The sequence below is a fragment of the Engystomops pustulosus genome, chromosome 1 (genome assembly GCF_040894005.1).
Source record: "Engystomops pustulosus chromosome 1, aEngPut4.maternal, whole genome shotgun sequence".
Classification (NCBI taxonomy): Eukaryota; Metazoa; Chordata; class Amphibia; order Anura; family Leptodactylidae; genus Engystomops; species Engystomops pustulosus.
In genome coordinates this window covers 55,989,386-56,009,306 of record NC_092411.1, presented here as the reverse complement: position 1 = coordinate 56,009,306, position 19,921 = coordinate 55,989,386, and the positions used below count along the sequence as shown (strand labels likewise).

At 38.3% G+C, this 19,921-nt stretch overlaps 1 protein-coding gene across 2 annotated transcripts in view; it reads left to right on the top strand.

Annotated features, from left to right (window-relative positions):
• The window catches only part of SEMA6A (semaphorin 6A), a 140,237-nt gene extending 120,333 nt beyond the window's left edge, over positions 1-19,904 (top strand). For both annotated transcript variants that reach the window (XM_072141084.1, XM_072141092.1), the window contains one exon: positions 16,254-19,904. In XM_072141084.1, coding sequence (XP_071997185.1) covers positions 16,254-17,005 — 752 coding nt within the window. In that variant the 3' untranslated portion in view covers positions 17,006-19,904. The remainder of the gene's footprint in view (positions 1-16,253) is intronic.
• The last annotated feature ends 17 nt before the right edge of the window (positions 19,905-19,921 follow it).

The window sequence follows — 19,921 nt, the reverse complement described above, 5'->3', positions numbered from 1 at the left end:
ATAAACCAGGGAAATTTACTCATAGATCCAGGCATTGTGACTGCAGTAATTTTCTTATATATGTTATCCCTGGCCTCCTTCCTTCTAAAATTAACATTTAAAAAAAATGCGAATGAGCCTGAAGAGCTCCTGGAGATGTTATCAGAGCCCCTCCATCCTGTAGACCCACAGGCTGCTACACTGTGCCTGGAGCACTTCCCACTCCCACTGTATGCTGAAACTTCCTCTGCTGGAGTAAGATTATATCAGGCAGAGGGAGGGGTGAAGTCCTGAGAGAGCAAGGGGGAAGGTAAGACAGTGTAACAGCCTATCAAAGTTTGCCCCACACACATTACTGAAAGCTTTATGTAAAATGGCAAACAAATTTGAGAGGCTTTGTTAGCTCAGGTTACTAGCTTAATGGTTTGTAATAACTTTTTCCATTTTATTGTTTTAAAAAAAAGGTTATTTAAAAATTCACCATTCAATAGATTGGCGAAATTCGTTAATATTGGTTTAATGGAAGCCTCAAAGAATAAAAAAGGCTTCTATGGAATTTCCCCCCAACATTGCCTGCTGAACAGTTTGGTCCAGAAGTAAAAATCTAAACTATGTTTAAGTTCAAGCCCATTTTCACTATTAAAATTGATGGGTGTTTCATCTTACATTTGTAGCAGTAGCATTTTAAGAGCACTATTTAGGCATAGTAGTTTGAAAATGAAGAATCTGCCTGTAGAGTTCATACTAAACTTGATGTGGCTGGACAACCCCTTTAAGTATGCTCATATTCTTGTATCCCTGCCTTCTACTTCCTTCCTTAGACTGAGGACACTCAAACTTTGGTGAGACAATTCATGTATCAGTTGTGATTCTATCTAAGCATGACACACCAAATGTAGAGGCTACGCAATAGTCCAGCATCTATAGCCTAACATAAAATTTAGTTGGCAGCTTAGGAATTTGCCTGTAGTCACAATTGATGCCCCCAGACACAGATGTTCCTACAATCTACATGATAAGATTGGTAAATCTTTCCCTTTTAGAAAGGTTTTATATTTGGCCAGAAGGACTTATGATGGCAGGGCAAGATATACAAGTCAGGGAACTAGAAAGTTACTATACGCTGGTATCATTTATAAGATAAATTAACCTACTGCCATGGGTGGGTGAATCTCCTCCAATGGGCTCATTAAGTAGAGTAAAACCCTTTAAGATTTCATACAGTGTTGGATTGTGTTCTGAGAATTAAAGGGTGTTCTTGGGAATATTGCTTTTCCTTTTTACGCATAAATTTAAATAACATGTGTCCTTGTCTTATAGATTATCAGAAAAAATTATATGTGGCTGTGAAATACCAACATGGTAATCATATTTGGGTATGAAGGGTATGATGAAGTGTTGATTGTTGCGTGTTGCAGTGGTTTCATTTGACTGAATCAAATATGACGCTCAATAATAATCTACCAGTTTATATCCATAGTATATAACACTATGCAGATCTACATTTATTCAGTGTGGGATTTGTATGTTGGTGTCCTGAAGTATAGCTAGGCAATGGTTGCCTCTCCAATGACTTTCTGGGCATGTTGGTTCTTGTATAGAAGAAACACCTCTGTGCATCGGCTATATTGTAGAGGAAAGCAGAAGTTATACTATGCTGTTAATGCTGACTTACATCTTCTTGTTGATTTGCTATTTTTGCTGATACCTTTGTAAGTAAAACCTGCCAATGATTGTGGGTTTGTTTTACCAACAAAAGCATTTATTTTATTTTTTGATGATGTATAGATATCTGCTTCCAATTTGTTTCCTTATCTGTTTTTTAAATCACTTGTATTTAGGCTGCATTCACACACCCAGGATTGGGTCCAGGTGAACGTAGGGAGGGGTGGCGGAGGGGTGAGAGGTTGAGCCCCGGGCTGCAAATATGTCTAAATATAGGTCACCACATTTTGACCAGAAGACATGGAAGTCTATGGGAGCCGTGATCCGGATGCAAATTATGTGACCATATCACAGCCCCCCAAATGGCCGTATGAATAAGCACTCCTAGTGTATACCTGGGTTTTAAATCTGTGAATTTTATTTTACATATTTTACATATTATATTACATATTATATTACAAAAATCTATATACCAGTGGTGGCGAACTTATGGCACAGGGGCCAGAGGTGTCACACGGAGTGCACTCATTGGGCACCCAGACCATTGCCACAGCACAGCTATTTCCAGACAGAACTTAGCCCTTCCTCCTGAAGTCCCCAATGGCCCAGAATATGCTCAGTGCAATTTTAAAGCAACACATCGTGGGAATCCTGGAACTGCAGCAGAGGGAGAAGGTGTAAATAGGGTCAGCTCCTTCTCTGAACCCTGGGATTCCAGCTATTTGTTCTAATCATAATCTGCATTTCCCTTACTAGTTTCAACAGTATTGGTGTCTTCTGTAATAAATAAGTGGGTTTGAGTTGCAGTTGGGGCAATTGGTCTCTAAAAGGTTTGCAATCACTGCTATACACTGTACTGAACCCATAGAAGAGGGTATTTCATCATTTCCGCAATCTATTAGTATCCTTTAATAAGTCCCACCTCTTTGATTTCAGGATTGCTGGAATTTTCTTCTCCCACATTTCTTAAGCATCCAGGGCCATTACTTTCTGCCCCCCTCTTTTAAATAAATTTCTTTACTGCCTGATGGCTAGACGTGGGATACAAAATGTAGCCTGGGACAACCAACCTGATAGTTGTCTAAAAAACCTATAGGATACTGAAATAAACAGAAAATGTGCTAAGGAACTGGAATCAGTAGTCATAAGTTAAAGGCTGCAAAACGTTGAAGATGGTAGAGGTGGGAATTGGTTCTCTTTTTAAAGGAAACCTACCACTTAGAATGGTCGGTGTAAGCAGTAAGTACCGGCACCAGCTCAGGATGAGCAGTCGACTTTGACTGTGCACTCAAAATAACACCTCAGCTTTATTCTTCAGTTCGGTGCGATCGCGGTGATACCAAATTTATATATGTTTTATTGTGTTTTAATACATTTTCAAAAATTAAATGAATGTGTACAAAAAAGAAAAAAATTTTTTGCCATCTTCTGACGCTAATAACTTTTTCATACTTTGGGGTATGGAGCTGTGTGAGGGGTCATTTTTTGCTAAATGAGGCAACGTTTTCATTGCTACCATTTTGAGGTCTGTGCGACATTTTGATCATTTTTTATTTCATTTTTTGTGATGTAAAAAGGTGTAAAAGTCGCATTTCGGACATTTGGGCGCCATTTCCGCCTGGGACGTCACCGCCCGCCGTAACCGTTTTTATATTTTGATATATCGGGCATTTTGGGACGCGGTGATACCTAATGTGTCTGTGATTTTTACTGTTTATTATGTTTTATATCAGTTCTAGGGAAAGGGGGGTGATTTGAAGTTTTAATATTATAAATATTATATTATATTATTATAAATATTATATTATTATAATATTATAAATATTTATAATTTTTTTTTCTTTTTTAAACTTTTTTTTTTATCTTTTTTTTTCCCACTATTTCTTAGACCATCTAGGGTACATTAACCCTAGATGGTCAGATCGCTCCTACCATATACTGCAATACTTCTGTATTGCAATATATGGCATTTTTGCAGGTCATTCATTACAATGAGCCACTGGCTCATTGTAATGAATCTCCAGAAGCCAGATAGCTTCAGGTCAAAAGAAGACCCGAGGCTACCATGGCAACCAATCGCCGCCCCCCGATGACGTTCGGGGGCGCGGCGATCGTAAAAAAAGATGGCGGCGCCCGCGTGCTGCCGGCGGCGACTTTGCCGGCGGCAATGACAGGGTTAATGGCCACAATCGGTGCAAGCACCGACCGCGGTTATTAGCGGTGGGGGTTTTCTGCAAAATGCAAAAAGCCCCACCTTTGTATGAAGAGGACTCAGCCCGTGAGCCCTCTTCATACACTCCTTATACCTCTGCGCCGTAGAGCTACGGCGCAGAGTGTTAAGGAGTTAAAGTAGTGCACGGCTGTAAGTAATTAATGCGCAGACGGAACTAATCAGTTGGACGCCATAAAAATGCCGACACAAATGAGATGTGCGCCAAAATCTTACATGGGCTGTTTTTCTTTTGATTTCAGACCATTTTTTTCCTGGTCTGTTCTTCGCCAAAAATTGCACCTAAAAAAGCTGGCAAACGTAAATGTGACGGATGATGTGGAAAATATAGGCCATGCCCACTTGCGCCAAAAAAATTGGATTGTTCTTTCTGACGTAAACGCATTATAAATGTTCTGCAACACTTTTGCGCCTAAAAAACACTGTATGCGACACTTTTTTGGCGCATATACAATAATACATCTGCCCCAGTGAGTGATTAAAATGTTGCAATATACTGTTTACTATAAAATTAAAATCCTTATTTCTCCACATCAAACTTGTTGTATACTTGATCAGTGAGAGGGGGGGGTTAAGACTGGTGCATCATGGGCAATTCTCTATAATCCCAGCAGAGATGCAGGACACGCTGGATTTACTAAGGGGTGCCTGCCTCTTTATAACTCCATAAGCTATGGACCTAAATAGCATACATTTTACCTACATTTTCCCTATTCTGACGCATGCTATAGTTAATTTGAAAGGCCCCACCTTTTGGACCACAACCCTCAGTTTTAAAAAAGCGTCTGTAAAGTACATTTTTTAATGCTTTTTAGGCTAGAAAACAGGTATACAAGGCATAATAAATGCCGCCACTATGTCACTTTATCACTTATCTTTATCCAGCTGTAGATGTGGGTTGTACTTTAAAAGTTTGTGGACAGGGGAGGAGGCGGGTGGAGGCTGAAGAAAAGATGCTTGTAATACATCTTTACTAAAGTTCTTAATAATAATAATTCTTTATATAGCGCACACAGATTACGCAGCGCTGCACAAAGCTTGTCAAATTGGTCCCTGTCCCCAGGGGGCTCACAATCTAATCAACCTACCAGTATGTTTTGGAGTGTGGGAGGAAACCGGAGTACCCGGAGGAAACCCACGCAAACACGGAGGGAACATACAAACTCTTTGCAGATGTTGACCTGGGTGGGATTCGAACCCAGGACTCCAGTGCTGCAAGGCAGAAGTGCCACCGTTCTTACATTTTACTTGTACTATACATTTATGAAAAATCACAGAACCTGGAGGTACATTTTATAGGGGTTTTCCAAAAAAAAACTATTGTTCCCTATTCACCGGACCCTGCCTACTTCTACTCCATTCTTTTGGGGCAATTTAAGACCCCGATGCATGTAATTACTGGAGGCCAGAATGTGTAATTTGAGGGAAACTCACATTAAAGAAGTAATAATGGACAAATTGTAGGTTTCCATTGTTTCTTATTCAGGACCTTAGGCAATTTTTACACTGTAAACACTATTGGGGTTTCATTGAATATTGTATTTCATAATGTAGAAAGATTAGGAAATATTCAGTGTGGGAAATGTGCTTTTATTGAGAACTTTTGCAAGGTGGTAATTCATGTTTGAAAACATGTAAGGCTTAGTTACGTATCAGCTACAGATGGGAAATGCTCACATTGCTCTCCAGAAATGGAAAAAAACAGCCATTCTGAACAATACACTATGGACCTAAGTGGGTTACAGCCAATAACCACATTCCTACTGAGTGGGCCTTCAGTGCCAATAATACAGTATATAAAAGCTTTATTTGCAGACCACTAGAAGGATTTTACAATGTTTAGTCATTTGTGACTATGATTTGGCAAATTTCCACTTTCTATGGTCTTTCACGTTTCTTTTAAAGAGACTGCCTGTCTCATTGAATTACTTCTATATTCTCCCATACTTATAGTAAAGTTGGAAGTTTTACCAGTGGATGAATGTTATTGTGCAGATATTCGAACCCATTGTGCAGAAAATAACATTAGTGGTATCCAGAGGATCCACACTTGATAGTAGTTTCCTACAAGCCTTATGATGCCCTGTGTGTACCTTCTTCTGATTGGTCCTGACACAAATGTGCGCAGTCTACCTCCATCTTGCAGCTATTCCTACATTATACATTATATAGTCCCACGTACAGTGAATTCCAGCTCTGATACAAAGTATGGGGGTGTTATTACCTATTATTTATACCAAACTGTGATGTGAGTAATTTAATGTAGTGCATTCATTAGTAGTAGTACAGCAGTGCCCTGCTGCACAAATGACCTGTGCACCCTCACCTTATGAATAGGCTGTGACCAAGCAAGGAGGGGGCTCCAATCATAGATTTTACTTGCTATAAATGTTGTGATTTCAACATTTCTTAAATTTTTTCCAGTGATTAAAATATTTCATTTGAGAGCAATCATTTGGTGAAAATGTGCCCTTTCAATAATCACTCTTCTACTGATACTTATAATAGAGACCCTTTAGAATAACACATGCACTGCAAATACCAGGCCCTGATCTACCTTGCAATCCCTGGTAGATGGCAGTAAGGCAGTGTTCATTTCTTGCTATTGCCCTCCATTGTAAGAATACATAGGATGCCCACTGTACATATACTACTGCATGCTCCTGTTCCACAGTAAACAAAAATGGCTGTCAATGATCAGAGTGTTCCCTAAAACAGTTTTTATATGGACAAATACATCACTGGGGACCACCTAGAACATATGCCCAGCTGAGTCTGGGGTTGTATGCAGCCCTCATGCCTCTGTCCCCCACAGACTATTATAACCTCCACTGATCATACGTGGTGCTTAGTAGGCAGGAGTAGGATGGAAAGACGTAGCTTTGTGAGTCTTTCCATCCTGTGTTTGCTGCAGGATCCACCGTATACGGTGCAGAGTTAGGCAAAAAGGATATCCCCATCTGCCAGTAAATGTCTATTGATATGCTCAGCATATAGACCAGGAGCTTTCCAGACATATACACTCAACATATCCTTAAAAGGAGTTTTGAATGTAGCTGTAAAGGGGTTGCCCAATAGTTAGAAAAACTAGTGAGGTGGTGGGAGGGGGTTCTGCATAAATTAACATATCCTTAACTCCTCCTTACCTCCCAGTTTCGCACCGCTCTCCCGCCGTATCGTGCCCCGGTTTATTTATAGGGGCACAGAAGTTCCTCTCTGACAGCTTCTGGGCAGCCGGACATGCCCACATATCACCATATCCAAAAGCATGATACAGGAAGCTGTCGTAGCGGAGCATCTTTGCCCCTGTAAACAAACAGGGGCACATCACAGAGGTACTGTGGCATGGGAGACCGGGCAGGTCTTCTTACCTTATGCAACACAATTTAGCAAAAATTTCAAATTAATTGAATATTCTTGGATGAATTTGTTTTTCATTTTATGTTTTTTTTTTTTTTACAAAAAATCTTGACAGTTAACAATTGAGCCCTAAGTATATCTTTGAAATCTCTTTAACAAGCTTTGCCACTTGTATTTACTTTATTTCTCTTGTAGACATCTAAAATGGAGTTCCAGTTTATAACAAATTCCAACCTCAAGTGGTACCAAGGGAGAGAGTAGTTGGTACTTTACTAGAATTGAGAGCACTTAGAATCTGCTTGCCATCAGATCCAATCACTCTTGTGTAGATTTTCTGTAGCATAAAGGATGAATTAAATATGTATCTTAATGTACTTTGATCAGTCTCTTCTGTAGCATGGTAATTAACTGTGACAATTCCTTACAAGCTGTATATTCTCTGAATTTATCATTAGCTGTAGAAACTTAGATAGTTGTCATTTTGCTTTTATGCATTCATGTGGTTACTCAGGCAAGGACTCTCAATATAAGGAGCCAGTGCTACATATATACATCTCAAGGCTGCAAAATAAATAAATGGCCAACTGGGAATCAAAGATGCCCAACCAAAGTGCCAGCAGGGGTGAGTAAAAAACCACACATATACATAAGCCAAGCAGCTGATATTCATCTAATGTTTATGGCCAACCTGAAGGGAATCTGTCCTCAGGATTTCACATTAACTAATGACAGGTTCCCTTTTAATACTAATTTCCAATCTGCTCTTAAAGAGAACCCATCATGCAAAATAACCCCCCTAAACTAAATATATTTTCATAAACTGCCATTAGAGAGCATTGCCTCTATCCCTTCATTGTCCCTCTACATGCCTGTAAACCTAAGCAATGAGGTCCTAAAGCTGTATGCAAATGACCTGTGAAATGTCCAATGAAACATTGGCATATTCAAGCTGTCCACCTTATTCATAAGTGGGAGGCACAGCCACACCCCCAGTGCATGACTGACAGCCTGTATAATGATGTGAGGCTGTATAATGATGTGCTTCCTGGTGCTGGTGGCCACACCCCCTGCAGCCTGTGTGTGCATGTGTGTGTGTGTGTTTAGGAGAGATACAGCAGCTCCAGGCAGCCATGTTATAACAGAACATGTCAGATTCATGTGTAGCTGATGTCTGTGTCTCTCACCTGTATTAGGAGGATGCAGTATGTCAGCAGATGCAGCACACACACTAGCAATGATTTACTATACATTACACACAGACATGAGCATGGGGAGGAGAGGGGAGGGGTAACACGGGTGACATCACTGCCTCTGACCATGTGACCAGCCTCATTTAAATGAGAAAAAATAGATGATTTTACAATGAATAATGTATGCAATAACTAGATAAAGGCTGGGATGGGATCCTTGTGAGCTGCTCCAACAGGTAGAGGTGACAAGACTAGTGGCAGAGACCTGATGACAGTTGTCCTTTAAGATTTAACATTACTGCTTCAAATCACTTTTAAAAGTATATAAAAGTTACTTGGCTCACTGTCAGCAAACTTCATTGCGTCATGGGGGCATCCAAATTCCTCTGTAATTATCTGCACTGCTCTCCCTTCTCCATTATGCAGACATGAGCTTAATGATACACAAGGTCAGCTCACATCTGCATGAGGGAGGGGGGTAAGAGTGAGATGTGAGCACATTATTTATGATGCCACAGATATACAGGTATATACTCACATGACTCGAAACAGTTTGCAGGCAGGGAGCAAGGTATTTGTAATTTTAGTTTTAAAAAGTCTATGGGAACCTGTCCTTAGGTGCAAATGTGAAGTCCCGATGACCGATTCCCTTTACAGATGACCTCTGCTAACTGCAACAGATTTCATTCTTTTAGTTTTTGTGATATCACTGATTTTAGCACAGTTGAAACTTTCTTCATTCACCCAACATGCTAAATAGGCAATCTTCTATCAAGGGGCCATTTCCATTTCTTAAATATCTGCTCCTGTCCAGGACTATCTCAACAACAAAAACAAGGACACAATAGCACTTTACACACCCATTAAAATGAAGTCACTTATAAATCATTCTTAATAGTTCATAGCCAAACCACAAGCACATTAAAATACATGTATGCAATTATAAAGGTTCTGTCCATGGTCCATGATGAGACTCATCTGCCATAGAGGGGTTCCCGTTCACATAGTAATATCTCAAGGATCCAATACATACAGGATAAGTACATAATATGTATAAATACATTGCATAGGCAACAAGATGCAGTTGTATATCAACCGGTCCCTAAGTATTATAGAAAAATTATGATCAGACTCCTTAGGAAGTCAGACACACTGGCGAGATGCGTGGGATGGGGTGTTGTTTGTGGGGTCTCCCCTTATCTGTTGGACCCTGTATTTTAATATAATTGTTGGTATCTAGTGACTTTGTTCATATACCATTTTTCTATTATACTTAGACACTGGTTCCCCTTATTGCGCGTTGTACAACGGCATCTTGTTGTCTATGCAATGTGTTTATATATCTGATGTAAAGGGGATCCCCTGTATGGCAGATCTCATCATGGGCCATGGGCAGAACCTTTTTAATTGCATATATGTATTTTAATGTGTATGTTGTGTGGCTATGAACTAATAAAAGTGATTCGTAAGTGACTTAATTTATTGGGTGTGCAGAGTGCGATTGTGTCCTATTTTTTGTTGTTGATGTGCATATATTGTAGGACTGCTTTGCACCCCTACTGTGTGCTCACTTTCTTACGTTCAGGACCATCATTTTGACATCAGAACAACATTAGCATGTTGGGTACAGAAATTAATAGATGATTACTAAGAAATTGTGACTGCTTCTTAATCCGTACAAAAACAATTATTAAAGTTTGTAAGGCGCTTCAGTTGGTGGAGGTGATAAAAGGTCTTTAATCCGAGTATTGGGAAGAGACAGACTTAAATATTATAAGAGACAAGGAAGCATTTGTGATCTTCGAAAATGTTTACAAAATAATGTAATTAAATTATGTAATTGTTCTCTAATTTACTACAAACCAGAGTTGATCACTTATAATTCACTTTCTGTAAAGCAGAAGCCAAGTGACACTAAACTATGATTTGCCACCTGGAACTTTCCTCTACACCAGTATCGGCACAATCTACTACTTTTCTGCTTCCAGCGGGTCATTATTTTTACTCTATGGTTTCACCGTGTCCAATAACTTCTTCCTGCCGAAGTCTGAATGACTTTCACAGGTTGAATTGTGGAATTGTTTGCAAAATTTATTTCCCCGATACAAAGAAATGACTAAATAAAACATGAACCCTTGAAGCTTGGATTATTATCTGGCTTTGAATCTTTTCCCATAATGCACATAATAAATTATACTGTCATAATCACTAATTTAAGCGAAAAATATATACACATATCAGTGACTTGATATTTAATCTATATACTAAGATCAGGCAACAAAATCAGCTTCTTTCCAAAAGACAGAACAGCAGAGAAACAAAGTGACCTTATTATTGTAAGTAATGGGCACAAGTAACAGAGGAAAAGACAATGCCTGGCTCTAGGCTCTAGAAAATACTAGATGGAAAAAATTGTGGCAGTACAGATTTCTGTAACATGTAATGTATCTAATAACATAGGTCTCCTCAACTATATACAACTCCTCCCTTCCAGAACCAGATCCAATATTGATCTCATATCCATTGATTAGGTCCGTAAATAAAATCTGCTATCAAATTCCATCACGATAAACCAGGGGCACTTGCTCATAGAACCAGCCACTGTGACTGTGATAGTCTTCTCATATTTATTATCCATGACCTCTATCCTTCTAAAATAAACCTTTAAAGTTATGCTAATGAGCAATGCAGCTCAGGGGGTATTACTAGAGCCCCTCAGGGATGTCTTTTCACTACTTGTTACAGTGAGCAAAATATGTCTCCCCCTGCTCTCTACCCTCCTCCCTCTGCATGTGTAATCTAGCAGCAGACGGAAGTGCAGGGGGAGGGTAGACCTTCTCAATGCAACAAACACTGAAAATACATCACTGAGGGGCTCTGGAAACACCTCCAACCCTCAGAACACAAAGTATCTCCCTTGAGAACAAAGCTTTTAGTATTTTGAAATCCACCATACTAAATCATTTTTTCATCAGTTGTAGATGTTATAAACTTTATCTGAGCATTTTTCAGTTGATTGGCCATTGCCAGTATAGTAAATAGATTAGACCAAACTATGTCTAATCTATGGCATTTGAATCTTACTTTGATACTGTGGTATACATGAGTGCTTCTATTACCCATAAGGAAGCAAATGACACTTAAAATGCATTTGGTTATAGTCATTGGGCAAATCTATTAAAAATGGCACAACAATCCTCACCTGCACCAAATCCTAAATTTACCAAATCTACCAGACCCTTTATCATCCCCTATTTTTGGGGTGAAGTTATAGAATTATAGAAGTTCATCTGTGAGGCCAATGAATTTTAAGCCATCCTGATTCCCAAATTCATAAATAGTGAGCAAGGCATCGAATGTTTTTGAAAGAAGGGTATAAATATGGAGTTTTGATGAACAGACATGTAAATTAAACCATTTCAACTCATTCATCCTATCATGTGCGACTTTTTGAAAAATGTGGAGGAATTTGATCCATTTTAGTCAACAAAACTTGTGTCCTACAATGCTGTGGATAGGTCTCTCAAGTCTTTTTAACCATTCTAAAATGCTACAGTATGTACCGTATTTTTCGGAAAAAAGATGCATAAGAACACTCCAGATTTGGACATAAAAAAAATTATATTTCACACTAATTACAATTTCCTGGTTGTCATACAAATGTCTCGGTAATGGCTTCTACACAAAAGGCTCTGTAACATGCAAACAGATAGTTCTGTTACATCTGTGCACAAACAGACACAGCTCTACTACATTCAACCTCACCCCACCACACACACTATTAGCTTTCAACCACTTATATTTACTACTTACATACCCATCAGCTCCCCATCCCCTGTGTTTACCCCCCACTTCCCCAAACACACATACACACACATACATACACACACTCACATACATATACATACACACACTCACATACATATACATGCACACACATGCATACATACATATATACACACACTCACATACATATACATGCACACACATGCATACATACATATATACACACACTCACATACATATACATGCACACACGCATACATACATACACACACACGCATACATGCACACCCACATGCATACATACAGGCACATACATAAATATCATGAGCTCTTTATCCCCTCTGTAAAACTGCTTCCACTTCTCCTGCAGCTCCCAGCTACAAACAATCTGTAGCTGCAGAACACAGGCAGCTCATGCCATGTAACCAGAGCCTTGCTTCTGAGTCATGTGACCTGAGACTTTGACATGAGCTGATGACATCACCACATGTCCTAAATCTCCATTACAGAGGTCAGGAGTGTCTGGCATTGCTGGATCCTGCACACTCGGACTATGAGATGCTGGCACTTTTTAGCAAGATGTTTACTTGCTAAAATGTGCGTCTTATCGTCCAAATAATACGGTATTTAAGAAAAAGGTTTTCAGGATTTCAAAAACATTTCCAAAAGCAGCACCCAACCAGACCATGAATTGTACTGGTGCTGCAGCTAAGCTCCCATGCCGTATCCAAGGTCAGGCGTGGAGCTGCCTCTTTGTTGTATGCTATGCGGCAGGTATGGTGCATTCCCTGAAACTGCGATCACCGTAACGAGAGATTTAGAGAGACGTTTTACCGTTTCACACAGTATGCATGTGCTCTGCTGAATAGGCTTTATGTACCGAGTCAAGGACATCTTTCTTTGTATCTGTGCATGCATCCAATGTGTATTAAATGCTATAAAGTGAATGGCAATGTATTGACATAGTCTTAGTCTGATGCCTATGAAGCTTAGCGTATATATCTCACAGAAGGTTAAAAACAGCTTTTCGAGAATCGAAAAAATGAGAAGACCCTTTTCCCAGGACTGTGAACATTAAATTATCTTAAGTGACCTTATACCTGCATCAATGTAATCTGTTTTGGGAAGCTCAAGAATGGCCTAAGGTGCTGCTCGAAATCTACTCAAAATCCTAAACTTCACAAATGCTTGCTCATCTTACTCAGTGGTCAGACTCATGCTTTTTATAAGTCTTTATCGTCTTTTTCAGTATATTTCTGAAAGAGAATTTTTTTCACACTCATTCGGTAAATTAATCCAGTCAAAAGAGTAAACATGGTGTGAAAAATAACAAAGTTGTGAGAGACACAGGCACATTGATCACAAGTTTTTCACCTGTTTTGCACAAGATGCAGAAAAAAATCTCTCTCAGACATCAGATGACGTCATCACGAGCTTATGAAGCATGCACTAGGTTTTCTATTAATAAGTCCTATCTCTTTCCGACAAACGTAGTATTCTGTAGGCAAAGTGAAGTACAACCAAGGAGCACATCTGCATTCAATTACATTTCATCAATATCCAGGTCATGGCTTTTGTTCTGTCAACCAGTCTCTTGTTTGTTTATACCCATTACTCCAAGTAGACTGTCAACATATCCAGAAGGGTAATAGCGGAGAAATAGGGAAAAATAAAAATCAATGTAATGTCAAATCATCCACATCAACTCCTTGGCCTGAAAGCAACATAGCTGAGCTCTGGGGCTGGAGAACAAATCAGCGACCCATCTGTTTAGTATTTCATGACAAAGTTTTGCTTTATTTAACAGAACGGTTAATTTAATTAGCTGGGAGTTTTCATTCCCCATTCATGTTGCAGTTAGAAGTTCAACAGCTGTGAAAAAAAAAGTTTGCTTGGCACTTTATGTTATCTAATAAAACAATTACTACTAAAATGTCTATTACCAGCTGCACCGAGATCCATTGCCCTTGAGCGTAATAGAAAATACATACACAGAGAACTATCAACATTTTTGACATAAAATATCGGCATGTACATTCATTACGGGGGGAAAAATAGAATCCTCCAGAACAGATAAACATTGGTACTTAAAATTTTTATCACCCGTGAGGCCTGGGCCGGGGTTCTGTACTGTAGCAGTTATCTGCCGATTCTGACATTTTCTGTCACTGCCGAGAATATATCTTGATTTTCACGACTGAGAATAGCCCAGGAGATTGGATTTTGGCCAAGTTTCTATTATCAGTCTGGTCCTGCTCTTCAGTTGGTGCTTTGCAATTGATTAAAGTATGTGCTTGTAATTTTCTTTTCTCTGATTCACCCTGTTTCCAAAACTTCCAGTGTAAGAATGTTTATAGAAATACAATGAATAGCGAGATAATAGCAGAGAGATAACACCGGTAACCTTAATTCTGCACAGAACATGATACATTCAGGTCGCTTCATAAGAAAGATGATTCTTGCTTGTAACAAATCAACACTTGACCGCTTCCTTGTCAAGTCTCCGAAGCAAATGATAACAAAATAATCTGTTTGGATGTTTGGTTATGGTTTAGCAACAACACTTTTTCCTCTCATAATAGAAATTCAATTGTTTATTTTAAGAGTTGGCAAAAATCAATATTATATTTTCCTCTCAAGATTATCCAATTTGACAAGATATCTGTAGACAGTAGTTGGATCGTATGATGATGAGGTCTAGTCCTTATTCCGCAACATTCTGCTTTTTTCAGGTTTCATATTGCAGAGTTGGTTTCATATTGCAGATTGGTTCATGGACAAACCTTTTTTTTTATATAAAATTGTTGTGAGGATTTAATCAAAGTTTTTGAAAGGGATAACTAAAAGGGATCTAAAGATGTATTTCATGTAACCCTCTATACAGTGCAGAGGAATAAAGTGTTTAGAGAACATAGTAAAGAGGGCCTATCGCCAAGTACATAGTGCTAAATGACATTAAAAATAAATGATTTTATTGTCACATTGTCCCTGCTCATTTTTTTTAATTCTGCCAACCTAATCAAAAGATATGGCTGCTTGAAATTTACATGTAAATAATTATCGCTTCATAGCCAGGGAGGCAATACGCATTTTATATTTTCAAAGCATACAGAAAATAAAAAAGTTACCATTAGCGTTTAAAAGGAGCAAAATAATTTCATTGGTTCAGTCCTAATATGCTAATTTTCCGGCACCAGATCTAATCAATATTGCTTAAATTGTCCTAGAAATTTGTACGGTATATAACTCCCACTACCACACTAAAACACTGCATTTTTTATTTTACAAAGTTGCTTGATTCAATCATTTTATTATGTTGAGGTTTGTTTGAAAAAATCATAAAAAATTACCAAAGCGAGAATCTTTTCATAAAAATCTGTGGCTTAGTGGAGTAGAGGGCATTATAAATGCATTTCCAGAACAATTGGAGTAATCTCAATACAGACCTCAACTGAATCATTTGAAAAATTTAATGGCGCTTCAGCAAATCAAATCTTGAATGATTAGCTCATCTAGTAATCAAAATATCACTCCCTTGGCCAACAAGACCTAATCGACAAAACCAAAAGAAATTCTACCAACTTTTTCCGCAACTTTATGAGTGAGAGAGTTCCCTGAAGTTGTTTACATATATGGGCGTCCAATTATACTTCAGTTTACACCACTAACCACTAAAGCTAATCACTGGACTCCTCAAAAACTTTGGAGGCTAATGATTGGCTATTGAGAGGTACCCAGAAACAGAGACTGCTGGGGATTAAGAAAGATATGGAGAAAGCAGCATTTTGATACATACCAAACATTTTAATAATTGTTTATGCTTGTTTATATATTGAAGGATAGTTAAACTTTTGATTGAAATTAAGAAAGCGATTTAGATTTTTTTTTCGTCTGAACAGAAGTAAATTCTTATTTGAAAATAAAATATCCTGTTAAAGTTCTTTTTTAAAAAAATCCAGATCAAATCAATATCCAGGAATTTTAATTTTTTTTTACTACATAAGTCATTTGAATTATAACCACTTTTCTATGCTTTTATTTAGAAATATCGACCAGCATGGCATTGACCGATATCCTTCATGACAAGTCAGAATTCAGTGACGCAGAAGAAGAAGAAAAAGCAGAAATTTATATGGCTCCTCTCTCAAGCCATTTTGATAGCAACAAAAAGAAAGATTACTTCATGTTACAAGATATACAACCTGAAAAAGAAGAGCAGCACAGCACAAACGTTCAAAAGGCTGTATCTGACGAGACGTTCAATGAACTGCCGATGATGTCTCCCTTCAGCAGTGATCAAGTACCACCAGCGATCAGGAATGATATCACTGAGCACACAGCCCTCATTTACTCAGAACAGAGCCAGTTCCGCAAAACTATGTCCAGAAAGCTGAATGTTCTTAATGGTCATGTGAAGGATATGAGTAAATCCCTCAAGCAGATTATGGCTTCAGAGAAGTCCAGTTCCGAACTCATCATGCAGCAGAATGCAATTTTAGAAAAAATTGCCTCAAATCTGTTATTAATGTCTCAACATCACCAGCAATCTGCACAAATGTTTGTGAGTGTTATGCAGCAGGGGATACAACTGTTGAGTGCCTCTAAAGAAGCTACCTACGTCAGCAGGACTTGTGGTGGTGGCACCAGTGAGACTTCCTCTTCTCTGAAGAATGAGCATGTTACTGTAGGCCCTAGTCCACTTAAGAGTAATTCCCGAATTCATGGAGGTAGAATACACAGGCCTAGCCGTTCTCTTTCCCCTCCATCCACTGTACTAGGGCATGGGAAACAATAGTATCACAATAGTAATCGTGGGCAGTTGGTATCAGTTGTGACGTTAGGTTGCTATATACTGTATTCTGATTCTGAACAAAGAGATATCTGTCTCCTATTATCACTTCTAGTTTGCACAGATCCACTTACATAGAGGCAGATTTTCCAATGTAAGGGTATTCTATTTTATTATAGAAAATTGTATGTTTTGATGTTTTTAATAATATTGCATTTTTTTCACAAAGTATTTTTCTAAATCACTATGCATTAATGTTAAGCATCTTAGGCAGGTATTAAAATATGTCTATTTTTCTACTATATATATAAATTGACAGCAGTATGTAACAAAATATTTTTTAATACATTCCTTTCAAGAGCACATTCCCCGTAGCATATGCCGGAGCCTTAGATACAATGGCATAGTTTTTAAGGGCTATTAGGTACGTTCACAAACATGGTGCCCTTCTAGCTGCTGTATCGCTATGGTAGTGTTATTTCGCTTTTAGAAGCTGCACTAAGTAATTCAAAATTAGACAAAATGCTGAGGGTCCTGATAAAGCATAGGACCGGCTGAGGGTCCTGAAAAATAACTTTATATATTCATCTTTATTAAAAATTCAAGTGTGGTATACATTAGATTTCTACATTCCATCCTTACATTCCAAAATATTTGTATTGCATGTTAGAATAGCTACACCATTTCTTTCCAAAAAAAAACCTGGGTATTTGCATGCATTTTTAAAATTTTTCCTGTAATTGTGGTTGTGAGTTTGCATACAATATACAGTACACAAAATACAGGTATGACATTTATGTCTAAAAACTCACATGAAAAACTGCACCAAAAACAGTACGTCTGAACCAAACCAAATAGTGTATATGTTACAAACAATGACCACAATTGTGGGAAAAACCAATATAAACTGCTTATACTGTGTATATTTAGTTCTGTTGCAGATATTGTGCTAGAATTATCTACCATACCAATGCCGCTGCATGCTTAGACCGTTAGAGCCATGAAACAAATGCCACTCTTGTTCCTAATAACATAATGATACTAATCTTTATTAATACAGCACAAAAATATTCTCCAGAGATTTACACTCTGTAACACTAAGGTCTCATGCACACAACCGTATAAAACGGCCAGGATTTGGCCCCATGCATTTCAATGGGTAATACGGCCATCCATGTGTATGGCCGTATTGCCCACCATATTGCACCATGAAAGGGATGCATAAAAATATAGAGCTTGTCTCATTTTCGACCGTATTTCCATTCCATAGGGCCCATAGAAGTCAATGGGAATATACAGCTGTGCACCGTATGCTGCTGTATGTACGTGCAGTATCCAGTACCAGTGGAAAATGCATTCTGTCAGCCAGCCAATAGTCAGCCATCCATCATTTCCTAGTCCACCATATTTTTTAAGGATACGGTGCAATACATTTCCATACTGTTGCAATACGTCCCATATTTGCGTCCCAAATACAGCCATATATACAAAATAGAAAAGACCATATATGGTTGTGTGCATAAAGGCCAGTCAAATAGTCAAGTGTGCAGATTTTGATTTTACCTTTTCAGTGTGTTTATGTTGAATTTGTACACCTCATACCCTTGTGCTACCTAGAAATATGTCCATAGATTGGACGGCACTCAACTATGCTTACCTCTTGCTTGTGGATTACAGTAAGACAATGTAGTGAAAGTCAAGGACATCCTGGCATTCTGAGGTAGCAATAAAGTTTTCCTTTTTTTTTTTAAATATAAAAAGTAGCATCCATATACCTATGGACATGTTTCCTGAGCCTTTCTCAACTGCTGACACATACTAAAAAATTACTTTTCAGTTACTATGTTACAGTTGCTATGCTACAATGACAATATTCCGATCATGTGACCTGATCAAGCCATTCCTAATATTAATAAAGCTACAGACAAGGCAATCACCTTTCATATTTTCCATACAAGTAAGTAGCACCATTACTTACATTCCTTAGATAAATCACAGTAGTACTTTTCTCATAAAGTGATCAGATGACATGATCAGAACATTATCATTGTAACATAGCAACTGGAACAATGAGACCTGTTGACCCAGAAGTCAAAATATGTCATCAGAAGACAGATGTCAGCAGTTAAGAAAGCTAAGGGAGACGATAATGTCCTTAGGTGTTTGGATGCTAATTTCTTTAATTATTTAACAATTTAAAAAACTTTGTTGCTACCTCGGAGTGCCGGGATCTCCTTCTGGTACCTAAAGATAAGCTGCTGTCAGAGGTGTCTCATTCAAGTGTTGGAATGGGGAATACATTGGGGTAGATTTACTTATCGGGTATTTTTAGACGATGTAAATTTAAACCAGACAATCTTAAAATGTGCCAAATTTATCACAGTGACCCAAGCTGTATGCTAAAGTTGGTAACATCCTTTGACAATAATGTGTATTTGGTTGGCTTGCTTTGCACAACATTTTGACACTCATGTTGAATTTTAAGCTGCATCCGTTCATTCTAAGCCACACCTCCTCCCTGCTAAGCCATGCTCATTTGTCAAGAATAGTTCAAAAACTTTACATATTTTACGTCGGTTTTCAACTAAATTCTTGCTCATTTCGATTTTATGCCTCAAATTAAATTTTATTTAGATGACACATCCAAAATTATGGAAATAGGAAAATAAATGAACTACATCAACCATTCATTCAGGGATGTAGCAGGAATGTATAAGGAAAATAACTTCTCTGTAATCTACTAGTGAAAGCACTCATCTCACTTTTATATTTTCCTACAGTAAAGCAATCCTTAGATGCTGGATTAGTGTTGTCTTTGTGGTGACCACTTATTTGAAGGTTCCTGGACATTAAATGGACATCTACCACCGGATTACTGGTGGTAGAGTTTTCTTAATAAGGTTGCTCGTTCCGTCTAGGGGA